This window comes from Nicotiana attenuata, unplaced genomic scaffold, assembly GCF_001879085.1.
Source record: "Nicotiana attenuata strain UT unplaced genomic scaffold, NIATTr2, whole genome shotgun sequence".
Lineage (NCBI taxonomy): Eukaryota > Viridiplantae > Streptophyta > Magnoliopsida > Solanales > Solanaceae > Nicotiana > Nicotiana attenuata.
The window spans coordinates 88,895-109,955 of record NW_017672497.1 but is presented as its reverse complement, the minus strand read 5'-3'; the positions used below and the strand labels follow the sequence as shown (position 1 = coordinate 109,955).

The 21,061-nt window shown below is 37.8% G+C and overlaps 1 protein-coding gene across 1 annotated transcript; it reads right to left on the bottom strand.

Annotated features, from left to right (window-relative positions):
• Nucleotides 1-18,319: 18,319 nt before the first annotated feature.
• On the bottom strand, nucleotides 18,320-20,465 carry LOC109213431 (transcription factor MYC3-like). The gene is made up of 2 exons (XM_019377229.1): nucleotides 19,870-20,465; nucleotides 18,320-19,195 (listed from the first exon to the last, which is right to left on the bottom strand). Exons 1-2 carry the CDS (start codon nucleotides 20,432-20,434, stop codon nucleotides 18,444-18,446), a joined length of 1,317 nt encoding a protein of 438 aa, XP_019232774.1. The 5' UTR covers nucleotides 20,435-20,465; the 3' UTR covers nucleotides 18,320-18,443.
• Nucleotides 20,466-21,061: the final 596 nt, after the last annotated feature.

Sequence of the window (21,061 nt, the reverse complement as noted above, 5' to 3'; positions counted from 1 at the left end):
ATTTCGATTTTGTCCTCTTCGGTTATCGGTTTATCGATAAACCGATAAGATATACTAAAGACAATTTTTTTACCTTTATTCTATAATACTCTTTCCTTTACCCTAAATCCCTAGCCCTATTATTTCCTCTACCACATTTAAGGAATGATCATATTTAAAGCTCAAGGGAATGAAGTTCAAATTAATGAAAAACAGAATTAGCCGTGATGATGTATTTTTTTTTATACCGTTGGAGTGTTGATGGCATACATTTGATCCCTTACTTTAGTTTCGTTGCATGTACTTGTTGACATAATTTTTATGTTATAAACGGTGTTCGTCTTATTTTAGCTTCTTTTTGTCCATATTAGTTAGGCGTGTTTATAGCGATATACTTTTCGTGGAATCCCGCAAATTTTCTTATTGGTGTAATCGATAACCGAATCGATAAGCCCCAAAAAACGATAAATCAAAATCGAAAAAATCGAAACCTTATTGAAACGATAACGATAAGCATATGTACAAATCGATAATCGATAAGTAATTATCGATAAGGGTCAAAATCGAATCAATAAATCGAATGCACACCCCTAATGAATCCGGTCGTTATGAGTGTACTTATCACGGCTAATTTTTTCTCCAGTCGTTAGAGTCAATTATTAGTTCAACATTAATGAGGGAAAAATATTTGGTCCTTTAAAAGTATAATATCCGACCGTAATTCTCTTTTTTTAACAAACATTAAGGCGCTACTTTATCCGTCTCTTTTTTCCCAACCCCATTATCTGACATTCATGGGGAGTGTTATAAATAGAATTTTATTTATGGCGAATGTCTATATTTAGAGAGATTCTAGGGTTTATTACTTGGTGACTAAGTCACTCTCTCCCTATAAATAAAGGGATCTATTCTATTGTAATTCATCCAATATCAATAAGAATTCTCTCTCCACTTTTCTCCGCAAGACTCTTTCATTTATTGTTTTATAACAATTAAGCCATTCTCTCTGTTTTCGAAGAGTAAAATTATGCGGCTGAAGCTGATGCTCAATTTCGATCTACAATTTTCTTTGCTTTCTGTATAAGGTAAGTCTCCGCTAAATCACTAAACCTGCGATAGCAACTATGGAGTGTGAAATTGGGTATTCTTTTGCAGTTTTCAATTATCTTTTTGTTTGATCGTATTTATTATCTTTTACAAAAACTATGATGGTTTAGTGATCGCTTTTGAGTATTGTAATGGAAGTTTCTGCGATGGTATGGCAATCTAACAGTTCTTTTGATTTTGTTTTACTCTTTTTGTTGGTTGTTTGTATTCAAAGGTCTCATCAAGCCCTAATTTGTATTTGTCATTATCCTATTCATATGTTATCTCAATTCTAAGTCTATTTATGCCATAACATCTGATCCATTTTTCCTCTTTGCTTTTATTTTCCTCTTCAAGACGTACATTGAATTTGATTACCTTACTCAAAGTTCATGTTTATTTGTTTTAAGAAAGCCTTTTAATTAATTATGTAATGCTAACATTGCCTCACACATTGTTTAGAAACTATATTAGGTGCAGCAAGAGAAAGATTAAAAAAAATAAAGAGTCAAAAAGAAAACTGAAACGGTGAATGTTACTGGGAAGGACACCAATGTTACTGGGAAAGTTGAGTTGATGGTTGCAAAATTAAGTTAAATAGAAGACTTGAAAGTTCGAGAAAAAGAAAAGAAGAAATCAAGAAGACTTAAATCCATGAATCTCATATATACTCGTGTGACACTATGACTTAATCCAACTCGTTGAAGTTTTAGTTTCTAAATCTACTATATTGGTAGATTTCTAATTGATTGCTATTTGTCATTCTTGACCTAGTCATCTAAGTGAAGTAAATATTTGCTTGCTCATAAGTGTGTGTAGAACTTTAAGTGAATTTATAAATTTTTTTCTTCAAGTCTTCCCTTGTTTGTTTGTTAGTTTGCTAAATAAATGGTTTCTTTTTTGCTTTTTTGGTTGTTGGCCATCAGCATGCATTTTCAGCATAAATTTCCCTGTGAAGTAGTTGAAATTCCAACTTAATTTTGTGTTGGAGCAGAGTTTGTTTAACAATTAACAGGAGCAATAGCTAGTTTAATTAGCAGAAGTTTCATAGCATCAACTGAGCAGTAGTTTCTTTCATATAATACTTTATTTATTAGTATGTATTAGTTTAATTTCGAGACAGTTTCATAGCGTAATTATTAACCAGAAAAAGGCACATAGCGGAAAGAAAGATAAAGGGAGTGATAACAAGTAGCTGCTAAATCATACAACCTGCAGTAGTTATAATTCTTGTGAGTTGAATTGAGAAGTTGACACTGAATTTGGAATCTTTAATGTCATAAATATATTTATCTATACCAAAGTCCAAATGTATTTGGAATTCCTTCTTTATGACATGTGCCACACTTTCATCGACATTATAGCTCTCAACCATTTTATTTTTCTAACTAACCAGGTAGCATTATAACCTTGGCATGTATGTATAGCTTAAAAAAATTTATCTGGTGATTGGGTACCTGATATATGTTGTTCAAAGTATTCTCATATTTTTTTATCACCCCGTGGATTGTATTAGCAATATCAAATTCAGGGGATGGAAGCTTTATTGCAACAGCGAGCACCATTTTGAACACAATTATCTTCTTCTTTTTTTTTTTTCAATTATTCCAGAGCCTCATGATTAAATTCTATAATTTCCAAGGAAAGAAGGATAAGAATTTGAACAACACCATTTTGTAATGTTCTTTCTTACATTTTGTAGATGGATCTACTTTTAATTTATTTATTTTAGCTTATTTTATTTATTTGTTTATTTTTGAGCAATTTTGTGCGAGAATACTCTAAGCAAGTTACGAGGTAGCAATTTATTTGTATGATATTTGTGATTAATCAATCGCTTCTTGGTAGAAGATTAACTGGTGTGTTGTCATTCTTTTTGCTTTTAAAGTTGTTTATGTGATTGAATGTATATGTATTTTATTCTCTAAATTTAATCTGGTACTCGTTAGTAGAAAAGATAATTGGGTGACTGTGAATCTGATTGTGCTCGTTACTAGAAAAGATAATTAGGTAATTGTAAATCTGATTGGTGCTCATTAGTTAAAAAGATAATTGGTTTGATTAACTGTGAATCTGAATAGTGTTCGTTAGTAAAAAAAGTTATTATTAACTCTGAATCTGACTGGTTCTTGTTAACTATGATTGAGATACATCATAGATGATTGTATTTGACCTTGCTTTAGATTTCAAATATTAAGATAACTAGTATTATTATCTGCACAATGAACTTGTATTATCTCAGCTTTCAGATATAGTAGACGTTAGAAAAGTACATATATAAAGGAGGAGTATCTCACCAGGTTACCTATGTAAAAGAACAGAAGTTCAAGAACAACTAAGGAACACAACATTCTACGAGCTGTGAGTTCTTGATATATTCTGCTTTCTTTCATCGTAAATAGCAGTAAATTCATGATACTTATTTCAACTTAGTTTGGTCAAGCTACAGATATTCTTATCTCTTGTGCTTCTTGTTATGAATGATTGTTGTGTCATGGACTATTAAAGTAAAAGTGCTTTATTGAAATTTATTTAAAATTTAAATACTAGTGGGTCTTGCATTAAGCAGCAAAATATTAATATTAGATTTGAGGTGTAGCTTATCAATACAAGTATAATAAAATATATCGCACTACGTTACTCTAGATGAGAATGGCTAAAAGTATATTTGACAAGCGTATCTTGTTGTCTCATCCTGCTCATGGCATTGTTAGTAGGAACAATTTCCTGCCTCCCTCTCCCCTCCTAATGAAATTTTTGGTTGCTTTTTTGGATTATGTAGGGAACTTATTAAACCAAAAAATATTTCAAATTTAGAGAGGTTGACAAAATTTATTTATGGTTTAGCTGTTCCACTAAATTATTAAGCCAAGTTGATGCTATTGTACCTTTATTCCTTTGTAACAGAGTGATGTTGACACTTACTTTTGTATATGCTTGTCAAGATTTTTAAGTCTTTCTTTTAATAAATTCTTTTAGCATTATTCTTTAGGAGATCATGTGATGACCCAAAAAGTCATCACTTGTTTTAGAAATAAATTTAGTGTTCTGAGGTCTAAAAACCTCCTTTTTACCTCACCTCGATTTGCGTGTGCAGTCCGGACGCTTAGCCGAAAAATCATTATATGAAAAATCAGTGAAAAATAATAAATTTTACCTTTAAAATGAATTTAAGTTGACTTCGGTCAACATTTTTAGTAAACGGGCCCGGATCCGTATTTCGACGATCCCGAGAGGTCCGTAAGAAAATATGGAACTTGGGCATATGCCCGGAATCGAATTCCGAGGTCCCTAGCCCGAGAAATAAATTTTTGACGAAAATTGTTTTCTGAAAAAAATACAAGAGTTTTTGAAAATGAAATGTGTTTGAAAGTTGATGGTACCGGGTTCCCGTGCCATAGTTCCGGCACCGAGTGTTCCACAGCCCGCCCAGCCAGCCAGAGGTAGGGGTAGAGGTGCTAGAGGTGGAGGTAGAGGTGCTAGAGGTGGAGCTCAGGCCGCGAGAGGTGGAGGCCAGCCAGCATCAGGCCGTCCTAGAGATGTAGTCCAGGGTGGTGGGGCCAACCCCGATTTTATGCTCTTCCAGCCAGGCCGGAGGCTGAGGATTCCGATGCAGTCATCATAGGTACGGTTCTGGTTTGTAGTAGGGATGCTTCAGTGCTATTTGATCCAGGGTCTACATACTCTTATGTGTCATCTTATTTTGCGCCGTATCTGGTCATGCCCAGTGATTCTCTGAGTGCTCCTGTTTTTGTGTCCACCCCGGTTGGTGATTCTATTGTGGTAGATCGTGTTCATCGTTCTTGCGTGGTTGTGATTAGGGGTCTTGAGACCCGGGTAGACTTATTACTGCTGGACATGGTTGATTTTGATGTCATACTGGGGATGGACTGGTTGTCACCTTACCACGCCATCTTGGATTGTCATGTCAAGACTGTGACCTTAGCCTTACCGGGTTTACTTTGTTTAGAGTGGAGAGGGACTCCTGGTCATTCTACCCGTAGTGTTATCTCATATATGAAGGCTTGGCGAATGGTCGAGAAGGGGTGTTTGCCCAATTTGGCATACGTTCGTGATTCCAGTGCCGAGGTTCCTTCTATTGACTTTGTGCCTGTAGTTCGTGAGTTCCCTGAGGTATTTCCTTCAGACCTGTCGGTATGCCACCCAACAGGCATATTGATTTTTGCATTGACCTGGCTCCGGGCACTCAGCCCATTTCTATTCCGCCATATCGTATGGCCCCGCCTGAGTTGAAAGAGTTGAAGGAGTAGTTGCAAGACTTGCTTGATAAGGGCTTCATTAGGCCTAGTGTCTCGCCATGGGTGCGCCGGTGTTGTTTATCAAGAAGAATGATGGATCGATGAGAATGTGTATAGATTACCGGCAATTGAACAAGGTCACAATCAAGAATAAGTACCCATTGCCGATGATTGAGGATTTGTTCGACCAGCTTCAGGGTGCCCAAGTGTTTTCTAAGATCGACTTGAGATCTGGCCACCATCAGTTGAAGATTAGGGCATCCGATGTCCCTAAGATAGCTTTCCGCACTCGGTACGGGCATTATGAGTTCTTGGTGATGTCATTCGGATTGACGAATGCCCCAGCAACTTTCATGGATTTGATGAATCGAGTGTTCAGGCCTTACTTGGATTCGTTCGTGATAGTCTTCATTGATGATATTTTGATTTATTCCCACAGTCAGGAGGAGCATGAGTAGCATTTGAGAGTGGTTCTCCAGACTCTGAGAGATAGTCAGCTGTATGCTAAACTTTTGAAGTGTGAGTTCTGGTTGAGTTCAGTTGCTTTCTTGGGTCATGTGGTTTCAGCAGAGGGTATTCAGGTAGATCCAAAGAAGATAGAGGCAGTCAAGAACTGGCCTCGACCCACGTCAACCACAGAGATCCAAAGTTTCTTGGGTTTGGCAGGCTATTATCGTCGGTTCGTGGAGGGGTTTTCATCTATTGCAGCCCCGATGACCAGGTTGACCCACAAGGGTGCCCAGTTTAAATGGCCGGATGAGTGCGAGGCGAGCTTCCAGAAGCTCAAGACAGCCTTGACTACGGCACCAGTGTTGGCTTTGCCCGCAGGTTCAGGCCCATATACAGTTTATTGTGATGCATCTCGTGTTGGGCTTGGTGCGGTGTTGATGTAGGATGGCAAGGTCATTGCTTACGCTTCGCGCCAGTTGAAGATTCATGAAAAGAACTATCCAGTCCATGATTTGGAGTTAGCAGCCATTGTTCATGTGCTGAAGATTTGGAGGCATTATCTGTATGGCGTGGCATGTGAGGTGTTCACGGACCACAAGAGTTTGCAATACTTGTTCAAGCAGAAGGATCTAAATTTGAGTCATAGGAGGTGGTTGGAGCTGTTAAAAGACTATGATGTCACTATCTTATATCGTCCGAGAAAGGCCAATGTGGTGGCCGATGCTTTGAGTAGGAAGTCAGCCAGTATGGGCAGTCTTACGTATATTCCGGTCGGTGAGAGACAACTTGCTTTGGATGTCCAGGCTTTGGCCAATCAGTTCGTGAGGTTGGATGTTTCTGAGCTCAGCCGTGTATTAGCTTGCACAGTTGTTCGCTCTTCTATATTGGAGCGTATCCGAGATCGGCAGTATGATGATCCTCATCTATGTGTCCTCAGAGACACGGTGCAACACGGAGATGCCAAGCAGGTCACACTAGGAGATGATGGAGTTTTGAGGATGCAGGGTCGTATTTGTGTGCCTAATGTGGATGGACTTCGGGAGTTGATTCTAGAGGAGGCCCATAGTTCCCGGTACTCTATTCATCCGAGCGCCGCCAAGATGTATCAGGATTTGCGGCAGCATTATTGGTGGAGGAGAATGAAGAAGGACATTGTTGCGTATGTGGCTCGGTGTTTGAATTTTCAGCAGGCCAAGTATGAGCATCAGAGACCTAGTGGTCTGTTCCAGAAGATTGAGATTCCTGAGTGGAAGTGGGAGCGAATTACTATGGACTTTCTTGTTGGGCTCCCACGGATTCAGAAGAAGTTCGATGCAGTGTGGGTCATTGTTGATAGGCTGACCAAGTCAGCACATTCCATTCCTGTGGCAGTCTCCTATTCTTCCGAGAAGTTAGCTGAGATCTATATCCAGAAGATTGTTCGTCTTCATGGTGTGCCCGTGTCTATCATCTCGGACCAAGGTACGCAGTTTACCTCACATTTCTGGGGAGCGGTTCAGTGAGAATTGGGCACACGGGTTGAGTTGAGCTCAGCGTTTCATCCTCAGACGGACGGGAAGTCCGAGCGGACTATTCAAATTTTGGAGGATATGCTCCGAGCTTGTGTTATTGACTTTGGAGGCTCGTGGGATCAGTTCTTACCTTTAGCAGAATTTGCCTACAACAATAGCTACTAGTCGAGTATTCAGATGGCTCCTTATGAGGCTCTATATGGTAGGCGGTGTCGGTCGCCGGTTGGATGGTTTGAGCCGGGAGAGGCTCGATTGTTGGGTACGGATCTAGTACAGGATGCCTTGGACAAGGTCAGGATCATTCAGGACAGGCTTCGTACAGCTCAGTCCAGGCAAAAGAGTTATGCTGACCGTAAGGTTCATGATTTGGCATTCATGGTCGGTGAGCGGGTATTGCTTCGGGTGTCGCCTATGAAGGGCGTGATGAGATTTGGAAAGAAGGGCAAGCTTAGCCCTAGGTTCATTGGCCCGTTTGAGATTCTTGATCGACTGGGAGAGGTGGCTTACAGACTTGCATTGCCGCCGAGCTTATCAGCCGTGCACCCAGTGTTTCACATGTCCATGCTTCGGAAGTATCACAGCGATCCATCCCATGTTTTAGACTTCAGCACTATCCAGATGGACAAGGACTTGTCCTATGAGGAGGAGCCGGTAGCTATTCTAGACTGGCAGGTTCGTCAGTTGAGATCAAAGAGTTTTCCTTCTGTTCGTGTTCAGTGGAGAGGTCAGCCTGCTGAGGCATCGACCTGGGAGTCTGAGTCCGATATGCGGAGCCGTTATCCCCATATTTTCCCCGATTCAGGTACTTCCTTCTTATGTCCGTTCGAGGACGAACGGTTGTTTAGAGGTGGAGGATGTGATGACCCAAAAAGTCATCACTTGTTTTAGAAACAAATTCAGTGTTCCGGGGCCTAAAAACCTCCTTTTTACCTCACCTTGATTTGCGTGCGCAGTCCGGATGCTCAGCCGGAAAACCATTATATTAAAAATCAGTAAAAAATAATAAATTTTACCTTTAAAATCAATTTAAGTTGACATCGGTCAATATTTTTAGTAAACGGACCTGGATCCGTGTTCCGATGATCCCGGGAGGTCCGTAAGAAAATATGGGACTTGGGCGTATGCCCGGAATTGAATTCCGAGGTCCCTAGCCCGAGAAATGAATTTTTGAAGAAAATTCTTTTCTGAAAAAAATACATGAGTTTTTGAAAATGAAATGTGTTTGAAAGTTGATGGTATCGGGCCCGTATCTTGGTTCCGGAGCCTGGTACAGGTCTTATATGTGATTTATGTTGAGTCCGTGAAATTTGGTAAGAATCGGACTTGAAATGACATGAATAGAACCTCATTTGAGAAATTTTTTGAAATTTGATGTTCTTGAGTGATTTCATGATTTTGATGCTAAATTTATAGTTGTTGATGTTATTTTAGTGATTTGAATGCACGAGCGAGCCCGTATGATATTTTTAGGTTGGTGAGCATGTTTGGTTTGGAGCCCTGAGGGCTCGGGTGAGCTTTGAATAGGCCACGGAGTAGAATCGGACTTGGGAAAATTGCAGGTTTTAGCTGTTCTATTGCAGGCCTGTAGGCTTCGCATTTGCGAAGCCTGGCTCGCAAATGCGAGTTCGCAAATGCGAAGGCTATGTCGCAAATGCGGTAATAGCCCAGGCCAGCCTACCTCGAGAATGCGAGGAATATATCGCAAATGCGATCCTCCAGTTGTAGCCCAGTCACCGCAAATGCGACAGTTTTATCGCAAATGCGACTTCGCATTTGCGAAAGGTCTATCGCAAATACGAAGGAGACCTGAAAATTTGTTGTGTCGCAAATGCGACATTTTTCTTCGCAAATGGGATGATAGCAGAGTCTGGGTTCGCAATTGCGAACCCTGGTCGCAATTGCGACATCAGAGACCTGTAAAATCCATACTTAGACGAATTTTTAACCATTTTTCACATCTTCTCAAAACATAAACACTCTAGGGCGATTTTTCAAAGACAACTTCTTCTCCAAATCGATTGTAAGTCATTTCTAACTAGTTTTATTCAATCCTTAACATCTTTTCACATTATTTCAACTCCAAATCAATGATTTTCATGGGGGAAATTGGGTGTTTCGGGTAGAACCTAGGTTTTTCAAATTTTGGGGATTTGGACCTCGATTTGAGGTCCGATTTCAAAGCAAATTATATATTCGAGTTTGTAAGTGAATGGGTAGTCGGGTTTTGGTTCGAACCTCGGGTTTTGACCATGTGGGCCCGGGGTCGATTTTTGACTTTTTGGGAAAAACTTTAGAAAACTTATTTTCATGCATTAGAATTGGTTCATTTAGCATTCATTGATGTAGTTACGTAACTTGTGACTAGATACGAGCAAGTTGCTGGTGGAATCAAGAGGTAAAGCTATAGTTGAGGCTTGAACTGTGTACGAGGCATCGAGGTAAGTGTTTGGTCTAACCTTAGCTTGATGGCATAGGAGTTTGGTCTTGTATGCCATGTGTTATGTGTTGAGTACGACGTATAGGCATGGTGACGAGTATCTATACGTTGGTGTCAAGCATGCCCGTGAGTCTTATGTTGTGATTAATGTGACTTCGTTTGTACGGTTCATGTTTAATGTGTTGATTGCTATTGCTGAGCAAGGTTGTGGAAAGAATATTGGTATTTGCATATTGAAGACCGTTGGCTCAAGTCGTAAAATGAATTGTGGAAGTGTAATTGGTAATTGAACCTTGTAGAGCATTGGCTCAATTTGTGAACTGAGTTGTGAGGTAAACGTGAAAAATAAGAAGAGAATTGTGGTATTTATCCCTTGCCGGGACGTCGTGGTTTTAAATGTTGTTCCCTTGCCGGGATGTTGTGGTTTTGCTATTGTTCCCTTGCTGAGATTTTTATTATGATTTTTGTTCCTTGCCCTTATTATTTGTTTTTGTTGTTTGGGTGAGGAAGAGTGTAAAGCACGAAGGGTGATGCCGTGCATTGTTTTGGTGAGAGAGTGTTAAGGCACGAAGGGTGATGCCGTGTATTATTATCATTATTTGTGAGGCAGAGTGTTAAGCACGAAGGGTGATGCCGTGCCGCACGATGTACCATTCCGTGCCGATTATATTGATATAATGGTGAGGACGAGAGTAAAAGCACGAAGGGTGATGCCGTGCATTTTATATTGATTTTTTTGGTGAGGACGAGAGTAAAAGCACCAAGGGTGATGCCGTGCACTTGTTTGATTTCTGATTCCTGTTGATAATTGAATTGTGGCGTTCCATATATTTAACTGCTATTCTCCTGTTTCTATTCGGTGTTTCCCCGCAGCATGTTTCCCCCTCCCATCCTTGATTATATATGTTTCTGCTTTTATTTTTTCGCTGTACATTATTTATCTGCACATGTTACTTGGTAGTCTGGTCCTAGCCTCGTCACTACTTCGCCGAGGTTAGGCTAGGCACTTACCAGCACATGGGGTCGGTTGTGCTGATACTACACTCTGCACTCTTTTGTGCAGATCCCAGTGCTGCAGATTTCGGACCGCTGTGAGGTTTCAGCTTCTTGCTTATCAGGTGACCCGAGGTAGTCCTGCAGGCGTCCGTAGGCCTTGGCGTCTCCGTCTATCTATTTTCCTGCTTCTCTTATGTAGTTCTAGAGAAAGTATTTTGTTATTTCTTTCAGACCTTTATTTGTAGTACTCTTAGACAGTCTGTGAAGTTGTGACACCTAATCTTGGGTGATTTTGTTATGGAAGGATATTAGTAGTACTATTAAACTTAACATTTATTCTTCCGCTTGTTAAATTATATCGTTTATTAATTGTCGGCTTATAACTGTTAACGAATTTGAAAATGGAGAAAGCAAATAATTCAGTTGGTTGGCTTGCCTAGCTTAAACTAGTAGGCGCCATCACGACTCCCGAGGGTGGGAAATCCAGGTCGTGATAGATCAAGAATTTAAAGTTTGAAGAACATTTCCCAGAAGAAAGTGTAGAGCAAGTATAAGTAACTGTAAATATTAAAGAACAAGTTGAAGCACAAGAGAGACATGTTTTCTATTCTGTTTAGAGTTGTTTAAGGATGTTCTCACTTGTACATAAATTCTGTTCTCTTTTGTTAGGAGTTGAAGACATACTGTCATACAAATTGTATAGGTCTGTTCTTGTAATATGATACTTTAGTTCTTTATAATAGACTATGAAATTATATATGAATTCATATTATTTTATTTTTTCAGATGTGTCTGTGGGTCTAAACCCTAGATCATATAAAGATTCAATTTTTGATTGTTGTGGATGATTAATAGACAACTAGCAAAGGTTAAAGAACTTTAAACGACCAAATTCGTTGTCGTAATTACAAGATTTAACGACTGGAATTACAAGTAGCGAAGGGAAATGTGATTGCTAAAAGGAGCTATATAACGATCTGATTTTTTGCTGTCGCTAAAGGTTCTTTAACGACCGACTTGAGATCCGGTCGTAAACTTTTAGCGTCAGGGCTTTTAGCGACCGGCGACGACCGGTATTTTTCTGGTCGTTATTGACTAATAACGACTGGATTAGGGCTTTTAACGACCGAATCTCCCTTCGCTAAATGCCTATTTTCTTGTAGTGATGTTCATCTTCTACTTCGAATTTTTAATTCAAACGACCTCAATACTTCACCAAATTATCCCAAAACTTAGATACAAGCTGCTTAAGATGTACCCAATCAATTCTAATAACACCCACTCAAGGAAAGCAAAAATTTGATATATTTTTGGCTACAAATTGTGAGCGTTACTGTGTTAAAACACAAAATCAGAAAAACTGTTAGAAAAATAAAAGAAACTGGAAAAACAGAAGAGTTTAAGAAATATTCCGAGTCCACAATTTGCTTGTGTGTCCTTAAGGAATTTTAACCCCCTCACACATTGCCAAGGTAATGGATTAAATCCTCCCACGATAAAACGGAATAAACCTTCCTGCAACAGTGGCAATACAAACTGCAGGATACCAACGAACTTAAAGAACGGAGCAAAATCACACTTACGAATTTGAGAGAGAGAAACTGCGAATTAGAATGCAGTATATTCAGAAAGAAAGAAGTTCTGGAGTGTTTTTCCTGTGTAGAAAATGGAGCCTTGCCTCAGAATTTATAGGCAATTATCAGAAGAGGTGTCTGGAAAAGGTGCCTTTTCAGAAGAATACGCTGCCTGCCGCGGTTCTACCGCGGTTACGGCAGAACCGCGGTCAGAGAGGCTCTCTGAATCTGCCTGCCGCGGTTCTACCGCGGTTACGGCAGAACCGCGGCCAGAGAGTCCCTCTTAATCTTCAGCAGGGTTCTGGCGTATTTTCAGCAGTGATTTGGTATTTAATTAATTATTAAATAATTAAATAAATTTTGTCCAAAAATAATCTTATCGATCGATCATTTGACAAATCCAAATCCAAAGCCAAAGCCGAAGCCGAGCCGAGTGAGCGACGACGACGGCGCGAGGGTTCATTCTCTTCAACTCCTTTTAAGAGCTTTAAGAAGTGATTCTATATATAAGCACACAAATGTGATTGTCCCTCACCAATGAGGGACAAAGTGCAAGACAAAAGTTCACTTCTTCAAATTTTTATTTTCCCCTCCATTTTATTTCCCTCCATTTCCAGTTCACACTTCTTCTACTTTAAAGCCCAATGGCTTAAAGTCCAACAATCCCCCACATGAATGGGAATGGCTGTATCAAGAAAGATCATAGATGAAAGCTGTGTGAGTTGCAAGTAAGGATTAATTGCATCTAGATAAGTAGGTTTCCCTTTGAACTTTCTGTAGTGAACATATGTCGGATATACTCGGTCAATCGGTAGATTTGATATCTTTGAACCGTCGAACTTTAGTGTATACCTAGACAACCATATGTCACTCAATCAACCCTTAACCGTCTTTTAGTTCTCATTGTTGTGTTCGTTTCAGCCATAAACACCGCCTAGTCTCATAAGTGCGTAGATAATTGGCCTTACAGAATTCTCATTGAAGCGGCTTCCACTTCACACTTACATAGGTGATTCCTAAACGTGTAATCCTTTAGATTGACACTATTTGATAACTACCACATCAAACTTAGGTAATCATTAAAGAACGTGTAAAGTTCTATCCTTGTTACTGAACATTGTCTTCATCACGAGAAGGGACCAAAGATTTTACTTTGACAATGTTGAACCGGTCAATCACAACTTTGTTTGAGCTCCTTGAACCTAGATCTCGGAACATCCAAAATTCTAGGTAGAGTTACCGCCATGTTGACTTGCCTCGGCCATAGTCCCATTCCCTTAGATGATTTCTCAACTCTCTCTCTAGTTAAGCCTTTTGTAAGCGGATCCGCCACATTATCCTTTGATCTTACATAATCAATAGTGATAATTCCACTAGAAAGTAGTTGTCTAACGGTGTTATGTCTTCGTCGTATATGACGAGACTTTCCGTTATACATAACGCTCCCTGCCCGTCCTATTGCAGCCTCACTATCGCAATGTATGCAAATAGGAGCCAAAGGTTTTGGCCAGAACGGAATGTCTTCTAAGAAATTTCGAATCCATTCAGCTTCTTCACCGGCTTTATCCAAAGCTATAAACTCTGATTCCATTGTAGAGCGAGTGATGCACGTTTGTTTGGAAGACTTCCAAGATACTGCTCCTCCACCAACAGTAAAAACATATCCACTTATGGACTTTGTTTCTGTTGAGCCGGTTATCCAATTTGCATCACTATATCCTTCGATAACCGCAGGATATTTATTGTAGTGCAAAGCGTAGTCTTGGGTATATTCCAAATATCCCAGAACTCGTTTCATTGCCACCCAGTGATGTTTGTTTGGATTACTTGTGAATCGACTAAGTTTACTTATTGCACAAGCTATATCAGGTCGTGTACAATTCATGATGTACATTAAGCTTCCCAACACACGAGCATACTCCAATTGAGACGTACTTTCACATTTATTCTTTATAAGATGATGATTTAAGTCAATTGGAGTTCTTGCACTTCTAAATTCCAAGTGTTTGAATTTTTCAAGTACCATTTTCACGTAATGTGATTGAGACAAAGCTAGACCCTGAGGAGTCCTCTGGATTTTAATTCCTAGAATTACATCGGCAACTCCTAAGTCTTTCATATCAAACTTACTAGCAAGCATGCGCTTAGTAGCTTGAATGTCGGCGATGTCTTTGCTCATTATTGGCATATCATCAACATATAAGCAAACAGTGACTATATGATTTGGAACGTTCTTAATGTAAACACATTTATCACATTCATTAATCTTAAAGCCATTTGACAACATCGTTTGGTCAAATTTCGCATGTCATTGCTTGGGTGCTTGTTTTAGTCCATAAAAAGACTTAACAAGACGACATACCTTCTTTTCTTTTTCCGGAACCACAAACCCTTCAGGTTGGTCCATGTAGATTTCTTCCTCTAAATCACCATTTAAGAAGGCTGTTTTTACATCCATTTGATGGATTTGAAGATCATACAAGGCGGCTAACGCTATTAGCATCCGAATGGATGTAATTCTTGTTACCGGCGAGTATGTGTCAAAATAGTCAAGACCTTCTCGCTGTCTAAATCCTTTGACAACAAGTCTTGCCTTGTATTTGTCAATAGTACCATCGTCTTTCATTTTCTTCTTGAAAATTCATTTAGAACCCAATGTTTTATTACCTGGAGGAAGGTCAACCAATTCCCATGTATGGTTGCTCAATATGGATTCTATTTCACTATTGACTGCTTCTTTCCAATATTGTGCTTCTGATGAAGACATTGCTTCCTTGAAGGTAGGAGGTTCATTTTCTAACAGAAAAGTCAGAAAATCTGGACCGAATGAAGTAGATATCCGTTGACGTTTACTTCTTCTCGGATTTTCCTCATTAGGCATACCATCTGCCCATTTTATTTGCCAAAATTAAACAGAGACCACCATGTATGATCTATTTGATTCTTTTTCAATCTAAAGGATTTTCTAAGGCGAAATGGTTTCCTGGCCACTTAAACTTGCTTCAGTTTGTAAAGCCGATGCATGAACTCTTGAGTTTCCCATTTGAACACCTTTACTTGAAAAAATGGCTACTAATAAACACTTGTGCTAGTGCATGTTGTTCAATTGCTGCTAACATGGATGTAATTCAATATTTTATATAGCCACATCATCCATTCATTCACATTTTGTTGACACCTGTATGTTCAAGGTCCCAATTTGTGGGCCCTAACTTTTTCCAAAATTAATATTAAATTTCTATTTTTTCTACTCTTTCCCTTCTTTTATTCTTCACCTCCTAGGCATGAATTGTAAACAAAAGCTTCGATAATGAAGACTGTAAACATAAGCTCCTATAATAGAGACTGAAGTTCAATCGAATTTCACCTATCTGGGAAGAACCTTTACCGATCTCAGTATTAACGCAAGTTCCTTAGCTTTCAGTGATTGCAACAGTGATAGATCAGGCGAGTTTCCAACCGCTTCTTCACAAAGTCAGTGACTATTTTTATCTTGCGCTTCTGAAAACTCCAAAATTAATTAATCGAGCAACTTGTATCTGGTCTCGAGTCGGCGGCTATTTCGGAGGGATATCAATCTGGAGATGTTCTATCTGGAGCTTTGACTATATCATCTGGAGTTGAAAATTTGTTGGAACACGGGTTTGCTTGTTCTTTGGGGAGATCTCTTGAGCATTATTTTCTTCAGGAAATTTGGAACAAATGAAGGGCTGCCAACTTAAATATTATTTTTTGTAGAACTTGTGTAGGGCTTTGTTGTGGTGAGTGATTAGTTTTCTAGGCATTGAGACTAGTTATTCTTCTGGTTTTTGGAGTTTGGTGTTGATATCTTGGAAGTTTGGTAGGGAAGATGAGGGGAAATTAAAAGAGAACGGGGAAAGGGAAAGTTTTTTTTATTTTCTTTTTCTTTTTTAATAAAAACAATACTATTCACGCGCTTTTGTAGCGTGATTTGCACATAATTCAACCATGTCAGCAGCGATGCTTCCACATAGGCACAGTCAACGGTCAAATGTGTTTATTAGTATTCATTGCATCAAGTTGGAGTGTTCAAATGGGAAAAGTGCAAGTTCATATATCGGCTTACAAACTGATGCAAGTTTAAGTGGCCAGGAAGCTATTACGCCATTTTCTAATAAAATAACTCTTAAAACTTAAAATTTATGTAGAAATAAACAACTAATCTTAAAAGTAATTTTTACCTAAAAGTTATTTCTTAAATAAATTTTACATAATTTAAAAGTCAAGCTCTTCAAAAATTTCTTCAACAAAAGCTCTCTATATACTGCAAATCCTATCGACTATATCTTTCCTTTGGTTTTATGCTTACGTTTATTAGTAAAAATTTTAATGTTTGTATTTTTATTATTTTAATTTTGATTTACAAAATTATAGTTCTATTAAAAGTTTTTTTTAATTGTTGTTTAACTAATTATTGTGTAGTTTGATCTAAATATTGTGGTATACTATTCATCAACAAAAAAAGTTTATTGACTTGTTTAAAGTTTGAATACATGTGATGGAATTTCTGGCTACGCCATTAGTTTTAGTTAATTGGTAAATGAACATAGGTCTGTTTCTAATGCACCTTCGAATAATATGGATTAGTTTTTTTTATTTAATTTGCCAAGACTGTCATTTCGAGTCCTATAGCACAAGAATTGACGTAACAGAAACATGAGAACGTTATTCGTATTGTTCAATTAATCTTAAGGTGTCACTATCTTCAATTGTTCAGATATCATCATATCAACATGACGTTTTTTCTCTCTTATTATTTTGGAATTTTTATTACTTCAATAACCTAGACAAGGAAACCGGTTGTTTTCCGACATAGAACCAGTACCATATAACCACCAACCGTCGCATTCTTCACTGGTTCCAAATATTGTTACAGTATAAGGTAACCATAATAGAGAGGTATAGCTCGTAACAATCTATCTTCCGGGGTATACGACGATTCTTTCACGAACTGGACTGTTAGTTTGACTGTATTTTGTGTGAGTTCATGTCATTAGATTTGTCTAGGATAATTCAATTACAAGGTAAGAGCTCCGGAAAGAAGTTCCGCTAAATGAACTTATTATGATTGTAAATTACTACATCATAAAGAGTAATTAACACAACAACAACCAGTAATCCCACAAGTGGGTTTTGGAGAGGGTAGACTTGTGAAGATCCTAATTAGTACATATAATTTATCATCAAATATATCTATTTGTAAATTGATTCATCGACTTATAACTTACTTAGATGCATCATTGAATATTAAAAACAAAACGTTTGACCTATATCTATTAATAGTAAAAACAAAACGTCTTGTATATATATTATATATATATATATATACATATATATATATCGCATGTTATAGTATATGTTAGTGTATTCATTATTTGTATTACAAAAGTGTTAACGGATTACATTTATATTATTTAGATAGTAAATATAAAAGTGATTCAAAATTTTGACCAATTTGACCTAATAACCGACCAACTTTGGTCGGTTATTTTTCAAAAAATAAAATATACCGACCAAAGTTGGTTGGTAAATACTTCCCCTGCATTAAGCGGCCTACATTGATCGGTAATTTTAAATATAAAGTTTTTAAATTTTATAAAACATTTTGAATAATAATATAATTATTAAAATATAAAAAATTGGGTCCACATTACCAACCAAAGTTGGTCGGTAATGTCAAAGTTTCTTTGACTAAGCAAGTCTGACCAGCTCGGTCAACTTGTTGACTAATTTACCGACCAACTTTGGTCGGTATTTATTTTTAAAAAATGTAAAATATTTTTTTTCCAGTTTCCGTCCAATCTGGACGGTGTTCGGTCGCTTTTTTTGACCGGTCAACGTTGGTCGGAAAATTTTGGTCGGTTTTTAACGAATTTCTAGTAACGTAGACCAGACCTTATCCTTACCCTGGGGATAGAGATGTTGTTTCTGATAGACCCCCGGCCCAAGAAAATGAAAAGAGACAATAGAACAGTAACAAAAGAGTAATTAGCACGAGATTTTGAACTCATAAACGAACTTATATAATATTGATGTAAATTATATTACAAAGATAATCACATACAGTAGATATCAAGCTAGTATAGTATAATAATAATAACAGAACATATATGCTAACTATTACTACCTATTAATTATCAATTCCACATAATCTTGTCATGATAGCAGATTTTAGGGCGTCCTTAGTTGAATACTCATCAGGAACCCTAATCACGAAATCTTGAAGCATCAAGTCTTTAACACTGGAAACACTTGCATGGTAAATCTGAAACTCCATTTCTCTAAACACATTCATCAATCTTGCACATGGGAAATTTACATCCAAACACTGAACCCTAATTATGGCTTCTGTTCCTATAATCTTAACTTCGATTTCCATTCCATTTCGTCCCCCGTTAGAGCTGGAAAATGACTTATTATTAGCTGGATCAAATACCGAAGAAGATGCACTATGAGAATCGTGTTGCTCTATAATATTGTTCTTAGGTTTCTGGGACTGGATTTTGGATTCTAAATCTTCAACTTTAGCTTTGAGTTCTTTGATATACGTAACTGCATCTGCTAACAAAGAAGCTTTGTCCATTTTGGATACGTATGGAACAACGCTCCTTAGAGCATAGAATCTATGATTCAATTTTTCCCTTCTTATTCTCTCTGCCTCGACGTGATTCATCGCCATTTCTGATCGTTCTTTTATTATACTGCTCGAACCAGCCTTCTTTGCTCGTTTCCTTGACCGATTGATATTGTTTATCACGTTGGACTCATTGTCGAAATCAGAATTCTCAAATTGCGCCGTTTCAGTAACCATTTCTTGCTTTCTCTTATCTGGCTCTTGTTGTGGTGATCCACATCTTTCCTTCTGATGATTTTCTAATGAGACTGTTGAGACATAAAATAATTAAGTTATTAAAAGCATGTCTTTTTAACAACATATACTTTTAAATGAAATAGATCACACACTCAATAATATGGCCTTGTATTCAAATCTCAACGACACAACAACAACAATAATAGATCCAGTGAAGTCCCACAAGTGGGGTTTGGGAAAAGTAGTGTATATGCAGATCTTAATTACCTCTACTTTGGGAGAGTAGAGGGACTGTTTCCAATAGATCCTCGGCTCTGAAAGATGGAAGAAAATAGTAGAAACAAACAATACCACCATCAAGGGGCAGAAAGATAATAACAACAAACTAAGAGCTAGAAAATGTATGGAAGGAAGCCGTAGCAACAAGCATCAACCACAACAAGATACTAAGAAACCAACATGGATGGTAATAAGAAAACATGTAAAATTAGCAACCTCAGAACAAGAAAACACTACCAAACTAATCCTAATACCCACTGTACAGATCAAAAAAGGCTCGACTAGCTACTAACCTTCTACTTGTTTGACTCATAAGTAAGAATCAGGCCACAAGTGAAGGGGTGTATTAATTAAAACGTACTAATATAATTAAATAATTAATGGTATGGTCTTCATGATTACAGCTTAACTTTTAGATGAATTGATTATATAATTCGAACATAAACAAAATCAAAACTCGAAATACCTTGATTGATGGGTAGATGAGAAGTTATATTGTTATTGCTAGATCCAAATAGAGACCTGATAAGTTGAAGAAATTCCCAATTTTCTTGAATAACATCGGAGGAACCCAATTCAACAACACCACTAGGAGTAGCAATACAAACTAGTGTACGAATTCCATGCAAATCAGCTTCTTTAGCTCTCTCACAATTGTAAAGCTGCAGCTCGTAATGACTAGCCAGCCACACGTGTGTGGCCGAGGAATAAGCTCGTACGACGAGTTCATCCTCGGCCACGAAACACCGAGGCATAGATACCATATAGAACCACTCAGAATCTGTAACGTTGGTTTCCAAACCAGACTTCTTTTGAAGTTGATGGCCAGTTTTCGCGGAACTTACGTCTTTAGTTCCGCGAAAATGGCCATCGCCCCAAGATAAGATAAAGCGGTTATTAACATCTTTTGTCGCTTGCCAGAAGATGGAATAAACCCACCATTCTTGACGACTGTGGACGATGTACTGAAGGATTTTTTGAAGTGCGTTAGGCTGTGAAATTGATGAAGTAGTAGAGATTAAGTTTTCCATTTTCAGCTACTACTAATTGAAGAGAGAGAGAATCTTAATATCAAAACTTAATACTTTGCTCGCAGAGAGTTTTGGCTTTAATATATGCCTTTTTCATCAGTACTAGTACGTGCACAACAATGACTTGGCACCATTTTCACGTGGTCTTTAAGTAGATTATTTTATTTTATTTTCTTCTCAATTTAGAATTTGTATTTCCTCATTTTTATTTGATATGGCGGTGTACGAGTAAATATGGAGTTTAGGGAAGAAAAGACTATGACTTAATATGAAGTTGTTATATTTCTATGACTATAACTAAAAGTATGTTACTATTAAAGATAAAATTAGAATTTAATTTACAAGTTTTCAAATATATATTTTTAATAAAAGACTAGGAAGAGAGCTAGAAGAGAAATCTTTTAGGAATAATTGATTTCTCTCACACACACACACATATATATATATATATATATATATATATATATGCACGTAACTTGACTTATTTGCGGTCCCTTGTGTTTGTTTTTCGAAGTGCTTCCCGAGCTATACAAACAAAAACCTAATTGAAATATTGCAAAAGTTTCAATTATCATAAGATATGTCCATCTCACTTAAACATATTCACCTATTTTGGATTTTAGTTAG

Bases quoted from the DNA above. Each gene is read 5' to 3' on its own strand.
- LOC109213431 (XM_019377229.1), bottom strand. From the start codon at position 20,434: ATGGAAAACTTAATCTCTACTACTTCATCAATTTCACAGCCTAACGCA. The intron at 19,196-19,869 runs GTATTTCGAGTT...ATGTCTCAACAG, and splicing joins TCATCTACCCATCAATCAAG to TCTCATTAGAAAATCATCAG.